This window comes from Pieris brassicae, chromosome 14, assembly GCF_905147105.1.
Source record: "Pieris brassicae chromosome 14, ilPieBrab1.1, whole genome shotgun sequence".
Classification (NCBI taxonomy): domain Eukaryota; kingdom Metazoa; phylum Arthropoda; class Insecta; order Lepidoptera; family Pieridae; genus Pieris; species Pieris brassicae.
The window spans coordinates 1,033,378-1,047,729 of record NC_059678.1 but is presented as its reverse complement, the minus strand read 5'-3'; the positions used below and the strand labels follow the sequence as shown (position 1 = coordinate 1,047,729).

The 14,352-nt window shown below is 33.3% G+C and overlaps 1 protein-coding gene across 2 annotated transcripts; it reads right to left on the bottom strand.

Moving 5' to 3' along the window:
- Positions 1-6,144: 6,144 nt before the first annotated feature.
- LOC123718125 lies at positions 6,145-13,378 on the bottom strand. 2 transcript variants are annotated; one of them, XM_045674524.1, is made up of 6 exons: positions 13,257-13,378; positions 11,978-12,457; positions 11,347-11,467; positions 10,422-10,552; positions 8,517-8,703; positions 6,145-7,569 (listed from the first exon to the last, which is right to left on the bottom strand). In XM_045674524.1, the coding sequence occupies exons 2-6, from the start codon at positions 12,455-12,457 to the stop codon at positions 7,391-7,393; spliced, it is 1,098 nt and encodes a 365-aa protein (XP_045530480.1). In that variant the 5' UTR covers positions 13,257-13,378; the 3' UTR covers positions 6,145-7,390. The 2 variants fall into 2 exon arrangements, with proteins under 2 accessions (XP_045530480.1, XP_045530481.1); XM_045674525.1 differs by lacking the exon at positions 13,257-13,378 and adding an exon at positions 13,083-13,118.
- Positions 13,379-14,352: the final 974 nt, after the last annotated feature.

The window sequence follows — 14,352 nt, the reverse complement described above, 5'->3', positions numbered from 1 at the left end:
GTTTAAATTTTATATAAAAATATTGTTTTCTGTAGCTCTAGTACTTCTCTATTCTAAGAATAGATAATGATGATGCTGGTGGTGATAATGGTGACGATGACAAAATTGGAAATGTCCAACAAAATGACACAAAAATCATTTAAATTTGGCACTGGCAATAATATTTAATTAATTAAACTTTATAGAAGTTACGAGTGTTTGTGGAACGGAAAACGAAAACTATAAAAACTAAAAAAATGCACTTCTTAATGCATTTACGATAGTGTGTTGTGTGTTGTGGGATTTGGTCCCAAACAAATTAGTGCAAAAATTAAAAATATGAGAAGTCAGTATCTATAAGAAAGAAAGTAAAACCATCTTTGGGGACTGGAGCTGGGGCTGAAAATATTTACGTCTCAAATTGCATTCGTACAATCCTTGGACTTATTTTTAAGGAAATTCTCAGAATATCGTACAACGATCTCAAATTTGGTGATTACTTACTTACAAAGCCCTTTTTTTTCTATATTAAAATAAAATTCCAAGTTTCGTTTATTGAAAGTTATTTATTAAAAAAAATTGCATTATCCTGCCAAGAAACTACTCCGCTGTTATCAAAATATTCACAATACTGTTTACGGACTGAAATTGCCTGTCTGGTAAGGTTACCGAGATTTTGCGAAGCTAGATTTTCAAAGCCTCCATTTGTAAGGTTTTCTCTCCATGTACCTAGTCGTATACCAGATTGTTTCTTCGTCTAAAAACCCAGGAGGATTGTATACATTTGGCGATGTTTTTCTCAACCAATTATGTAATAAATAATACATCACAATATTAATAAATAATAAATTTAATATTAACAAGACACTGTTAAAATAGACTCCGTGATCTATATAATCGATTTAACACCAATGCCAACCCAAACTAAGAAAACTAAGACCAAAAAGTTGGATATCGATTAAGGCATCGACAAATTAGATGCAATCAATAAAACAGACCAAATGAGTCATTAAGCTTGCGAAAGCTGAATATACTTCCCAAACAAATCCAAATCGTCCTCATTTTGATTGGGCTTACCAGTTTAAATAAAAGCGTTGTTTGATTTTATTTATAACAAGGCACCCAAACACTTTCCAAATAGGAGGAATAAACGTATTATACGAGGGACTGAAATCGCGTTTTAGTATTATTATTACATTCGTTTCGTTTTATGCGTCTGAGTCGCAAACTGTTGTGGCAGAATCTCCAGCACGTCTGCGCCACAGCTGCGCCAGGCCCAGTTGCAACCACAGCACACACACAATACACCCTTAGACTATACCTAATTCCTTTTTATCGACATTTTTTTGTTATTATTGATTATTGTTTGTTTCTTTTATGTTGTTGTGGCTTTCTGTGTTTGTGTTTCATTAATAATAAATGTTATGCCTTTGAAAAACACTTTTTGAACGGATTAAAGCTATGTATTATTATTAAAAACTTATAATTGTTTACATTATTCTAAATATTTAAATAATTATAAGTTTTTAATAATAATACATAGCTTTAATCCGTTCAATGAGTGTTTTTCTTAATGTGTAAAAGGTATTTTAACAAAAGACAATACTATGTTGTCTATGTCTAAAGTATTATTAGACATTACATCCGCTCACGAGATGGGCGGATAACCAAAACGGCTGGATACAGCTGAAACTACCCATGTCAGAGATACTTGGAGATCTTTTAAGGCCGGCAACGAACTTGTGAGCCTTCTGGCATGTGAGTGAAAAAATGAAAAGGCGTTATTTTTTATTCACTCAATATTTTCTATACACCAAGCTGGCAATACTGGGTTAATAAAACACACAAATAAAAAATGAATATATTTACAAATTCTCGGTACAATTCACTCTAAAAATACTGGAGTATTTATACACTTATAAGTAGTAACATTTTGGTGGATTCTTAAAAATAATTATTGTGATGTATGTCTACAAATAATTTTCCGTACCTTACAATTGGATCCAGCAGCCAAGCTATACTTCAGAGCTGCCTTCAAATATAAATAAAAATATACTAACATTGCATTAGATGAAATATAGTGTTTACATACTTTTCTTGGCTGGTAAGAGCGTTGATGCCATTAATATAAGTATTGCCAGTGAATAAAAATTAACCATTTTAAGGGGAATAATTTGTATGCATGCAGGCTGACTTAATACATATCTAAAAAATACAGTTCTAGGCTTAAAATATGAGACAAATGTAGGAACAACTGATATGATAGGTTTTATATGAATATACTATCTTTTAGATACAGATACCGGCAAAGTTTTTGAGCATTAAACAAGGGAGACGGGGAAAGTTGGGGCTTCGTACACAGCGCGGGACACAAACGTCAACTGATTTACCAATCACGCGATCGACACGTCACGCCCCCTCGCACCGAAATTACAGATAATAAACACAAACATTAACAAAATGGCGACGGTAGTACCAATTTCAGCCGCCAAGAAAAGTATGTGGAACTAGACTAAATTTATTTTAAGGAAATTTTCATTGTTCTGTAATACTATTAGTCTGTGAGGTAATCGCTTATATAATTTTTAGTTATTAAATTATGCTTTTAATTATATTAAATATCAAGATTACTATGACGTATAGAAAATACAATTTGCAGCGGCCACAGATTGATTCGCTTTCCGCACGCATATTACGCGGGAAACGTTACAAAAAGATATCTAGAACAAGACCATAAACTTTGTTTCGCGCCTTTTCTATCCTTCTATTTGAGAATCAGTCTTGACAAGCGAACAAAAATCTTCAATTTGATACTTGACAACTGAACGCGCGGAATCAGAAACGAGTTTGAAGTGTCATATGTCAAAAACGTATTCGAATTTGACGCTTTAGCTATTCTTCATGTGCACACTCAATTCATGTCTCTTTTCATCATAGTACAAAAACCATTTGACAGAAAGAGACAAACGCAATTACGTTATGAAGGGATAATTAAAAATCTAGTTGCACTCACGTAATTTATAAGCTAGCTGAACTTTTACTTTTTGAGAATGGTAAACTTAGGGCTGTCTCCCGTATGTCAAAATTGTATTGAATTTTGGCATACGGGAGTTAAACTTAGCTAGGTTATATGTATCTTAGCATTTCACTGTAAAAAATAATATTTACATATATAGAAATAAGAGAAATAATTTATGGTGTGATGGTTTGAACGCGCTACCTAAACGTCAAAACTGCTACATACCACTATTTAAGCGCCGATCTGCCAAAACTATACAAACGGTAAGTCCTTAAATTGGATTCACAAATCATAAAATTGCCTACAATAAATGGTGGTTTCGTTATTAAATAAAAATGAATGTGTATATACAAATAATTCGATAATACGATTTATGGGAAAAAAATTTGAACGTTTGATATTACCTATCAAACGTTCAAATTTTATACCTTTAGTTTCCGTTACCAACTATGGGTAACGGAAACTAAACATCTATTTGCATCTGTGGTAAGAACGTTGGCCAACATAACATTAAAATTAGTGACGCATCCGATACCAACATATCGGCGATACTTTTCAAATTTCGCGCTTTAAAAAAGTAATGTAATCGCGCACCTTGTTTGATCTAGTGTTGAAAACGAGACACGGGCTATCCCCGGGAAATCCCCGCGTTTTAATCAGTTTGTTGTCTCTCTAGATTTCGCTAGATCAGTGTAGTTGGCTTTTAACTGCTACCGCGCATAGTATTTTTTCGATACCAAATTAAATAAAATACCGAATTACAAAAATCTTATCAATGTTAATTTTAATTATAACACTTATTTATTTTAATTCTTAATGTTGATCCAATAATGAATATAAGCGTTATTATCAGTGTCGTATCGCCAAAAAGGCGTATCGATGCAACCCTATTAAAAATCTCGTATGTTAATCAAAATCGAAATTTAAAAAGTATTCGATAAAAAACGTGCACAGATTACAGTTAGTTAGATTTTTTTGTTTATGGAACTGGCCATTAAGAAAAAAAACTGTATTACACTCAGCGAAGTTACTGCAGGATGACATTTACAGTAGTTGGCCACAGATTAAGGGACACTGTCCTCAGGGACCAACATCACGCGTCACTTTACAAGTTGCCCCAACGCGAAATCGGGAAAATTACTGTTAATCACATTTGAATAACAGCCCATAAATACAAGTACTAATTGGTTAATAATACCAGAATTAATAAAAAAATCCAACTTTACAACAGTGACAGCGATTTGTCGGCCTTATTATTGGTTCAATTTGTTTTTTTTCATACTAGTGATATTTCTAGTAGACCTGACAACTACGTATCATAATTTCTCAGTGAAAGAAAGTTCGTCAATCCCTTACAATAAGATATGTGTATAGGGAAAACTAAAATAGTTTAGTAGCGCTGTGGACGTTTTTGAACATAATCGTAACCACATACTAGTTTTGTCACTTGCCCCAGGGAACAATATCGTTATTACTAGGATACTAAGTACATTGTTGGACTATATGCAATGTTATTACGTATATAGTGTAAACAGTTAAAAAATAATGTAATGTACATTACTGTAATTTAACTAACTAGACTGAAGAGCAAAAGCGTTCTACGATTGTTTCACTGTTTAAAAATAATTACAGACGATACATTAACCGCTCATTACGACGGTAATTTTGACGAATGTCTAGAACGTAATAATTTATTACCACCGTGGAACAGGGTTATAATATTACCACTATTTATTTGTTTTTAAACTGTCGCTTCAACTTTTATGATTATTTGGTAGAATTACAACTCAAACTAAAACTATCTTTATGGTTGTTTAGATCTATTTCATGAATGTATAATTACGTAAGCGAGTATTACTAACATTGTAAATAAAATAATTTCCGTAGAAAAAAGACAACATAACATTATACAGTCGTTATAGTGTTTTACGACTTTGTTCGGGCCAATTCGTACACGTCAACAACACCAGTTCTCCAAAATGTCTCGTAGTTCACAGTGAAAATTAAAAATGAACTCAATAAAACAAACTCAATCTTATACATAATACTGTTATATTTTGGTTGTGATGCAACTTAAATAATAAGCCTACGGCCATCCGTCAAATATGGCAACCGGGAATCGCGTTTCAAACAATTGAAAAACCCAAGTTCAATTATAAGAAACATGGATGAGTATATCTAAACTTACAGCTACTAAATGCATTAAATTCATACAAAAATACTGATTTATTTTGTACCATTAGATTATATATACAATGAGTATTTAACCGAAAAATCTGATTGGAATGTAAAGGCACACGCTTCCACAAAAATCTCCCAAAATATACAATCTACCAAACGTTGGCAACACTAATTACTAAGGCTTCACGTTACGATTGCCAAAAAGCAAGAGGTTTACAATTTTAAGCGTATAATTTTCAATCTATCAAGAATTTTGTAATATACACTCCACTACAATAGAATTTATTAATATTTTAGTTAAAGATTAGCACTGCCAGTTAACCTGCTAACAGCGACTTCTAAACCTCCACTCTTACTAATCTCTATATCCTAGGCACGAGAAACTGTCCCTTGTGCAGCTGATTCACCGCTGATGAATCAGGAAACCCACGAAGCCCTGCAATGCGTGGCAACGAAGAGAAACCTCGTAGGGTCGCTCCGTCCGTCACATTAGTCTTAGTCGCTGGCAACACCAGGAGGTCCGCCTGTGCAAGGCCTACGTCAAAACGAGTCGGAAATGCAATAACATCTTGAAAAGTGCCAGACGTCAAAGTCAATAAGAGACACTTTAATATGACAGCAGAAAATTCATTAAAAATCTGATCGAAATAGTTAGGAAGAGTTAATTTTCCACAATTATTGTCTATTGCCATATTCAAAAACTTTTAGCCACCATAAATACTAGACCGACAGAGCATAGACAACCTCTAGGTAGTGAGGCCATCATTAGTTTTTTAGCTTATCTTTAAAGGTGAACTGTTCAATGGATAATGTCAAAACCAATGCCTTTTTCCAATGAAAACCTTAACCATGGTAACATAATTTTACACTGCACTATATACATTAATTAAATAAAATTCTATTGGCATGGAGTATATCCTAGACGTAATGAGTAGAAAAACTAGTTTAAAAATTATTTTATTCAAGTATTACGTAACGAAATTGGGTTTGGTTACGGGGAGAGGGAGAGAACGGGGGGGAGTCTTTTAAAACGTTACAATAAGGGGCGTAAGGGGGGATGTGTAGGTAGCATTATTTTTATTAATAATATCCCATTACTTTACGCCATATTGTGACTTATAGGTAAAAAAAATCACTCAATCACTGGGGGAGGGAGTCAAAAATATCCATCAAATTCGTTGTGTAATACTTGAAAGCTTAAAAATCATACAAAAAGTTATAAGGACCACGATTTACACCTTTCATCGTTTTCAATCACTCACAAAAATCGTACAAATCGTAGAAAACCGGTGCCAAATGACCGGTAACATTCTGGTTTATCGAACTAAATCTTATTATGGTGGATGGTAAGAAATTTATCGAAATATTAATTATATTTAATGTGATTTACGAAACACATAGACTTTACTACCATCTCAAATCGTACTTTCGACGTACCTTCTAAGTCTCGACTCCGAATCGGACCTTAATGAACAGCGATCATTACGGTCAAACAGTAATTGCCAACTCTTACAGTATGTTCTCTTTAGGACCAACTTCAAATGCCGCTAAATATCGATCAAAAACCCCAAAAGCTCTTGCTGTATACTCGGTTTTATAATAAATACTACTTTCATACTACTTGAGTGTAGTATGAAAATTCGATTTTGGCGTGTTATTTCTCTTTCAGTTATGGCCACGCTTCGAGTTTATGTTTGGTTTAATTTGATTGGGTTCTAGGCTTAATATAAATTCTATAAAACCGAACGTTTTAAAAAAAATGTTGAAAAAAGTACCCCCTTAAACAATTGATTTCCCCTAAATTTTGGGGGGAAAACTCCCAAGTTGGCAACACTGCAGTCAAAAATATAAAAAAAAGATAATCTGAAAAATGATTGACAGTTGTCAATTGACTATTAAAACAAAAGTATACATTTTATAAAAAAAAATATAATATTAGGTACTTTAAAACAGTCGTATTGCATTTAAGTTGACCGGCTTTTAAAATAAAATGTATACACGATGATTTGCCAAAAACAACTTCAAAAATCATTGTATTCTAAAATTTCAATATGTCATTCCGACAGGGTGTTATATGTGGACATACACATTAAAATTACACATAATATTTACTTAAAAGCGAACATACTAAGTATAAGTGAAAAATTTTCGATCTGTTTAAGAACATATATAAAATGTATAACTAAAATTTTTATAATATAACATATACACTTAGCTGTTCGGTTGATAATCCGCCCATGTGCCGAACCAGTTATTATTAAACATGGCTGCGTAGGGATGTTTTCTTTTCTTGTGGAGTCTTAGGGATTCTTCTGACGCATACCAGTACTGTGGGAATTTGTCGAATGGATATTTCACCGGCTCTTTAACGAAGGGCTCGGATACTTCATCTGTAAAAAAAAAGAAAAAAAATGTGTATGTGTGTACACACGTAAGGATGACATTATTTTTCGGAAAAATGATCTACTATATGCAACTTTACAGAAATTGGTTAAATTAAGTTGATTAAGATAAAGTTTAATACAAGTCTTTCATTATCATAGACATGACATTGTGTTACATAACCTCTAAAAAACATTATGTGACAAAAAAATCTTGAAATAAGTTAGTCGTATATATTATGTAATATATATATATATATATATATATATGTATATATATATATATATATATATAAACAATAACTGACCTGAAGCTATCTTAAGAATAAATATCAGAAATATTTTTGAAGTTTTTTGTTCTTTTGGCGCGTAAGGGAAAAATTATGAGAGTAAATCCTTACGATGCACGCGCACACCGTCACAAAATACCGACACCCGAACACCGTCACATAGAACCGACACCCCCAGACCGTCACAAAAAACCGACACCCCAACAGCGTCACGAAAAACCGACACCCCTACAGCGTCACGAAAAACCGTGAACCCTACAGCGTCACAAAAAACCGACACCCCTACAGCGTCACGAAAAACCGACACCCCTACAGCGTCACGAAAAACCGTGAACCCTACAGCGTCACAAAAACCGACACCCCTACAGCGTCACGAAAAACCGTGAACCCTACAGCGTCACAAAAAACCGACACCCATACAGCGTCACGAAAAACCGACACCAGCACACCGTCACAAAAAACCGACACCATGAAGTTAGTCAACTTTTAAAAATTATATATGTCCATTTGTTTGATAATGTAGAAATATTTAAATAAACTTTACTTAACTAGATAATGCGTTATGATAAACCTTTTTTTCTATAAAAAGACTTCCATCTTGTTACGCCAAAGATGTATAACTTCCAACGCGAAAACATAAGTACACAGTCTTTTTTTATTACTTACTTGGTGGTAAACAATAGAGACAAAATATCCTATGTTTCCTGCTGGTGTGTGTCTCCAAATGTTTCTTGTGCTGCTTCCGCCGCAGCGACACGTGAGGACAGCATGGACACGGTATGGCGAGGTCCTTTGGCACTGAGCCGTGCCGTTCTGCCGCGTGACTGACGAGGGTCGATGCCACTCGGTAGCCCTGGAAATTTGTTGAAATCCTTTATATAGTATTGTCTTTTGTTAATATAGCTTTTACATCGTGTACGTGAGCATTTGACCCCCCTCAACTGAAACGCACCGTAACGTTTCTCTATCCAATAGTAAAACGTTTCGTGACCACCCCCAGTGACCATTTTTACCTAAAATTTAGCATTATGTGGTGTAAAGTAATATTGGAAAATAATATTAACAATAACGCGTAATTCAATCCCCACCCCGTGTAGTAACGTTTTACAAGCGGACCCCCCCCCCCCAATTCGTTGCGTAACACTTGAACGCTCCCTAAGTCGAATTGGTGTATAAGACATAAGACAAAACTACGATATTATTTCCTTTGAATATATTGTTACGAGCTAGGGGATCGGATAGAAAATGCCGTAGATTTATTCAAGGGTTTATTTCTTGAAAAATCAATGAGGAATTTATGGGCACAAATTAATTGCAGAGATGCACTTATAGCACACAAAAACAATCACTTATTACTCCACTTATGCACACTTTATCACTTGTAATCACTTTATTCGCACTTTATCGCTTCGGTGTTCCTCTCTTGTTATCGCATTCAAAACTAAAGGTGACTAGTCGCGTTTCGGCTCGCTTATATATCCCTGGGAATAATTCTAAACAATATTCGAGAACTTTCTAGGCGGGCTTGCTACTGAGTAGCGATTGCACAATTCTAGAACGTCCACACTCTTTGTCTCTTTCGCACGTTGCTCCGTCCTTGTCGTACGGCGTTCTAGAGTGCTCAGTCTAGTTTCGAGAAAGATCTGATCTTCTCTCTCTCTCTCTCGTATCATTTCGTCCTTGTCTCACACCTAGAAGGTTTGGTCTAGAGTATTCCTTCATCAAACGGGTCTCCTGAAAACTGCACCACTCTACTACACATGTTCTGAAACCGACTGAAAAAAGGTTTCAGCTTCCTGAAAACTAGGGAAACATTATGGAAATTACAATTTTCTAATATGTGATTGACCCTCTCCTGAAACGGTCAGAAATCATATTACAGCCTGCTGAAAAGTTCTCTAATTAGTGGGAAAACATTGCAGTCAACCGGTCTTCGTAACAATATTTTCCTTTGTTCTGGGTATTTCCCCAAGGGAGTCGGTACGGAACTATTTTAAGAAGTTAGATATAATGCCAATATATTTTTGAAGCCTGGTTGTATGAACAAAAAAATATAAACTACTTTGAAACAAATGTATAATACTCCAAACAGAACTAATCTAAGCGTACGAACAACTATGCTCCAGAAGATAAACCACTCCTTATATAAAAATCGTTGAAGTAAAAGCAAAATAAGACAGTTAAGAAAGCTCATGGACACTCACATTGCCAGAAGGCTCGCAAGTACGTTGCCGGCCTTTAAAATAATCAATAAATTTATAAATTTGACGAATATTTCAATGATTCTAATCGTTGGGAATTCTTTACTCCAGTTCATACAATTTTGTATGACTCAAAACTTAGTGGTTAAAAAGAGTGACGAAGAGGTTCTTGCTAGTTCTTGCCCTCTCTATGCCCTGGACTTGCAAACTGGTAGTAAATTTAGAATTTAACTTCTTTTCTGACATTCATAAAAGTACTTGTTTACCTATATGAAGATATGTATTTTGACTGATTCACATGGGTAACGATAATATATAAATAATTATTTAAATACTAATAAACTTACCTTTACTAATAAACTTAACTTACCTTAAAACAATGTTCACAGCGGTAAGGAAAGTTCTTCCACTTGGGATTCTTTTTCCGACTGAATGTCATACGATAAGGTTCAGTTGGGAACCAGTCTTCGGGATCCAAGTAGAGTTCTACTAACTCTACACCTGTAATAATTGTCTTTCATTATGCTTTGTCCAGTTTCCATCTACATTAGAGTCACAATTGGCACAGACATATCTCCCCGAGTCATATTACCGCTTTAAACGCAGAGAAAAGAAGTAATTTATGATATGTGTCAGGCACAGAATACTCCACTCGTCCCTAAAGAAAAATTATCATAGCAAAACTATGTCTGTCCGCATTATGTAACAATACTTTTTGCTATACTCTGTTTTTAAATTCCGTAGAATTCTGACAGCTATCATTTTTTGACATGTCAGAGATTACAAACCTTTTTGGACGGAAACATTTTTAAATTTTAATACATAATCTTAATCTATGCATACATTTTATGTGTTAGTGGATGTATCCAAAAGTACGGTCCTCCACATTAAAGGTGGATTTACAAGTGATCATTACATAGTTTTTCATCAAAAACAGTAAAAAACACACAAGTAAAGATATTTTATTTTTTAAAAAAGGTTCACTAAACGGATTCAATAAATAAAGTAATTAAACTTAATTCGATATATTTTTAGTGATATTTCAATATTTGTTATTCTTGCATTAGGCCACTTAAGTAAGTAAATATTAAGGTTAACATTTTGTAACCCATAAAACATAAAAAATATTGAATTTGTCCCTTTTTCAGTGGAGAACTTTTTTAGTAACAACACTTATGAAAAGTCAGAATTCTACAGAATGAAAAATCAGAGTATAATAAGATTGCTAAATCAATATTGTACCGCAGCCAATAACCCTAGGAACAGAAGAATTTAAGTGTTTAGTCTTGAATTACCTGGTGGTAAATTAATAGGTTCGCTTATAACTGGTGGGGCAATTTCTGCGATTGGCTCAACTGTTGTCACTGTTGTGTTGTTTGTCGCTAGGAGACTTGTCAGTATTTTGTTTTTTGTTTGCTGTAAATTGAGATAATTTCATTAAAAATGACTTACCATGACATAGCATAATATTAGTAGCTGTAAAACATGAACTAATTAAAGGGGTGTAGTACTATACATGATGATATGATATGATGCATAGGCCAGTCTCTGACACACACTGAGACATATTGTTATAGTCTTACTAATATCTACCTAAATGACATTATTTGAAAATATATGGAGATGCATATCTTATTTAAAAAAATGTGTGTGCGTACAAAGAACACATTTCTGTAGTGAAACTTCTTTGTAAATGAATCATGACTTAGCTAAGAAGCCCTTATAGATGATCATATACCAGTATATAATCACTCCATGTATTTGTATATCTATATTAACACTGTTTATAATTCACATAATTTATGCCAGATATATAAAGACTGTATGTATAGATATATAAATCAAGTGAGATTTCTATTATATTTATTTAAAACATACAGAAAATTGATATTAACTTTGGCATCCATAAAAAACAATTACACATACCTGTAACACAGTGCCATTAGTAAAACTCTGAGATAGTTCCTTTGGCTTCCGTTTATAACCTTTAGGTGGTCCTCTCTTCTTTGCTACTTCACCATTTTTTTTATATCTCACTACCTCTCCATCAGTCTTAGGCACCGGAGTTATCATCAACTTTGAAGGCAATGAATATCTACTTTGCAATGACTTCACTACATTATTAACATTAGCAGCTAGATCTAATGGATTTGCTAAATTTAATGGGTTGTTAACAAACTTAGGTAGTGAATTAGAGAGAGTATTTGAAGGTATAGGATAGATTGATAGTGATTTTGGTGTATTAAAGGTGGGTATCTGGTATACTTTAAGGTTAAGTTCTGAGTCATATTTATGTCTTTTGGCAGATGGTTCATCATCACTTGAGTCTGTGAGGTTGTGACTTTCCAAAGGATCCTTTTCATTAAATGGATCCGAATGTAACTCTTTCTCTTGTAAGCAGAACATCTGGAATGAGATTTAATTTATGAAAAATTTGTCTAAATTGTCTAGGCAGAGAAAAGTATGTCAAAGTTTAAGTTTATCAAACACTTGTTTATTAATATTTACAGATTCAAAAATCTATTAATTAAGTTAAGTGGATACTAATCAATATTAATAACAAAGTGTGACTGAAATTAAACAAACACATATACACATTCTCAATGTTTTTGACATACTTTTTGACACCCACATCCACCTAATACATCAGTTTTAACTTAAAACCCTAAGGCTTACTTCAAGGAAGTTGGATATTCAATTCAAGTTACAAAATACATGTTTTTCTAATATATACTGTAATGTTAAAATTCAAAAGGCATGAATATAGAAACATATACTTTCAAATTGTTCGCGAAAATATATTTGCGATTAGTGATTACTTCAAGCTTTCGGCGTTAAATACTAATGTATAATGAATTTTTATCAATGTCAATCAGAAACTGACATTTTATTATGAAAGTACATAAAAATAACTGTAAATAATGAGTCAAACTTTCCGTCACACGAGTAGTAAGGCGACTAACAACTTTTATTAACAATAGATATTAACTAGGACATTTACATAAGAATACAGTTAAAAATGTATACGTACCTTTTAGATTAAGATCAATAATGCCGAATAAATAAAGAAATGGTATCAAAATGGCGTTTATATTAAAACAGATACCTATAATTAACTCGTGAAATACAACACATGCTAATAAAACTTGGGTACCTAGAGAACGAATAAAATTAATTCTATAATATTTATGAATGAAAAACTTACCTTGAGGCATAAAATTCGACGGTGGTTGGAATATAATTCCAAACTTAACAATATTTTGCACTATTTCATTCGATTTGTAATGTTTATTGTTAGAAATAAAAGCGAAAAATAAAGGTTATACGCTTAATAATAACAAAAAGACCCCATTATTCATCTGTGATCTGCTCTGACGCTTAGCAGTGTTGTCACTCACATTTTCTTAATCTGCAACATATAGTGAATATTTTTAACTACAAATTTTAAAACACGGTTTTTTTATAATTTAAAACTTAATAACGAGTAATCTTTATAATATGACTTTTAAATATATTTTAAAAGGAAAATAAAATATCGCTAACACAACTTTACCACGGTTTCATACTACTGTCGTCAGTGGTCACACTGACATGACGCTTGTAAAAAAAGTTCTACCGTTACGTTCAGAAATTGACTAAAGTGCTTTATATAGAGAGTTGTGTGTACCGGAATATAAATTAGTTTTAACGTGTTTCGGTGACAGAAAATATACATCGGTTATTTTATCAAATATTTGTAACACAGTTCTTTAATTAGTATCACTTCATTATAGTTTTAAGAATTTGTATAAAATTACGATTCACTATCCACATATAATAATATAAGTTTTTAGTGTCTTTGTTTTGCTCCATTTAGTTTATAACAAAAGTTATAGAGGGCGTTTTATCACGTAATTTTAAATTAATTGTTATTGAAAAAACAGATGCCGTTAAAACAAATCCCTATTTTAGATAGTGTCTATTGTTAAATATATAATATACATAATGCCAGCTACACACGTAACTATATTTCGTAGCGAACTATCTGTGCCAACCGACTTACTCAGATTTATCGATCGTGTGTATGAAAAATTGATGTAGATTGTCGTTCATGGCAGTTGCAATTTTTATTAGATAAATCGTTGTTGATTGCGTTTTCGACGCGTGTGGATAACGATCGCCTTTTCCGCAATACTTTACAGGGCTCGCACACGTGCGGATCGCTCTCTTTGCAAAATGTTCAAAGAAATGGGGGGACTTAGCTTGGTATTTCTACTATACTTTAATTTATAAATAATTTCAAGAGTTCGAATGGACTCACA

Bases quoted from the DNA above. Each gene is read 5' to 3' on its own strand.
- LOC123718125 (XM_045674524.1), bottom strand. From the start codon at position 12,457: ATGTTCTGCTTACAAGAGAAAGAGTTACATTCGGATCCATTTAATGAA. The intron at 10,553-11,346 runs GTAATTCAAGAC...CAATTATTACAG, and splicing joins ACCTATTAATTTACCACCAG to GTGTAGAGTTAGTAGAACTC. The intron at 8,704-10,421 runs GTAAGTTAAGTT...ACAAATTTCCAG, and splicing joins GCTGTGAACATTGTTTTAAG to GGCTACCGAGTGGCATCGAC.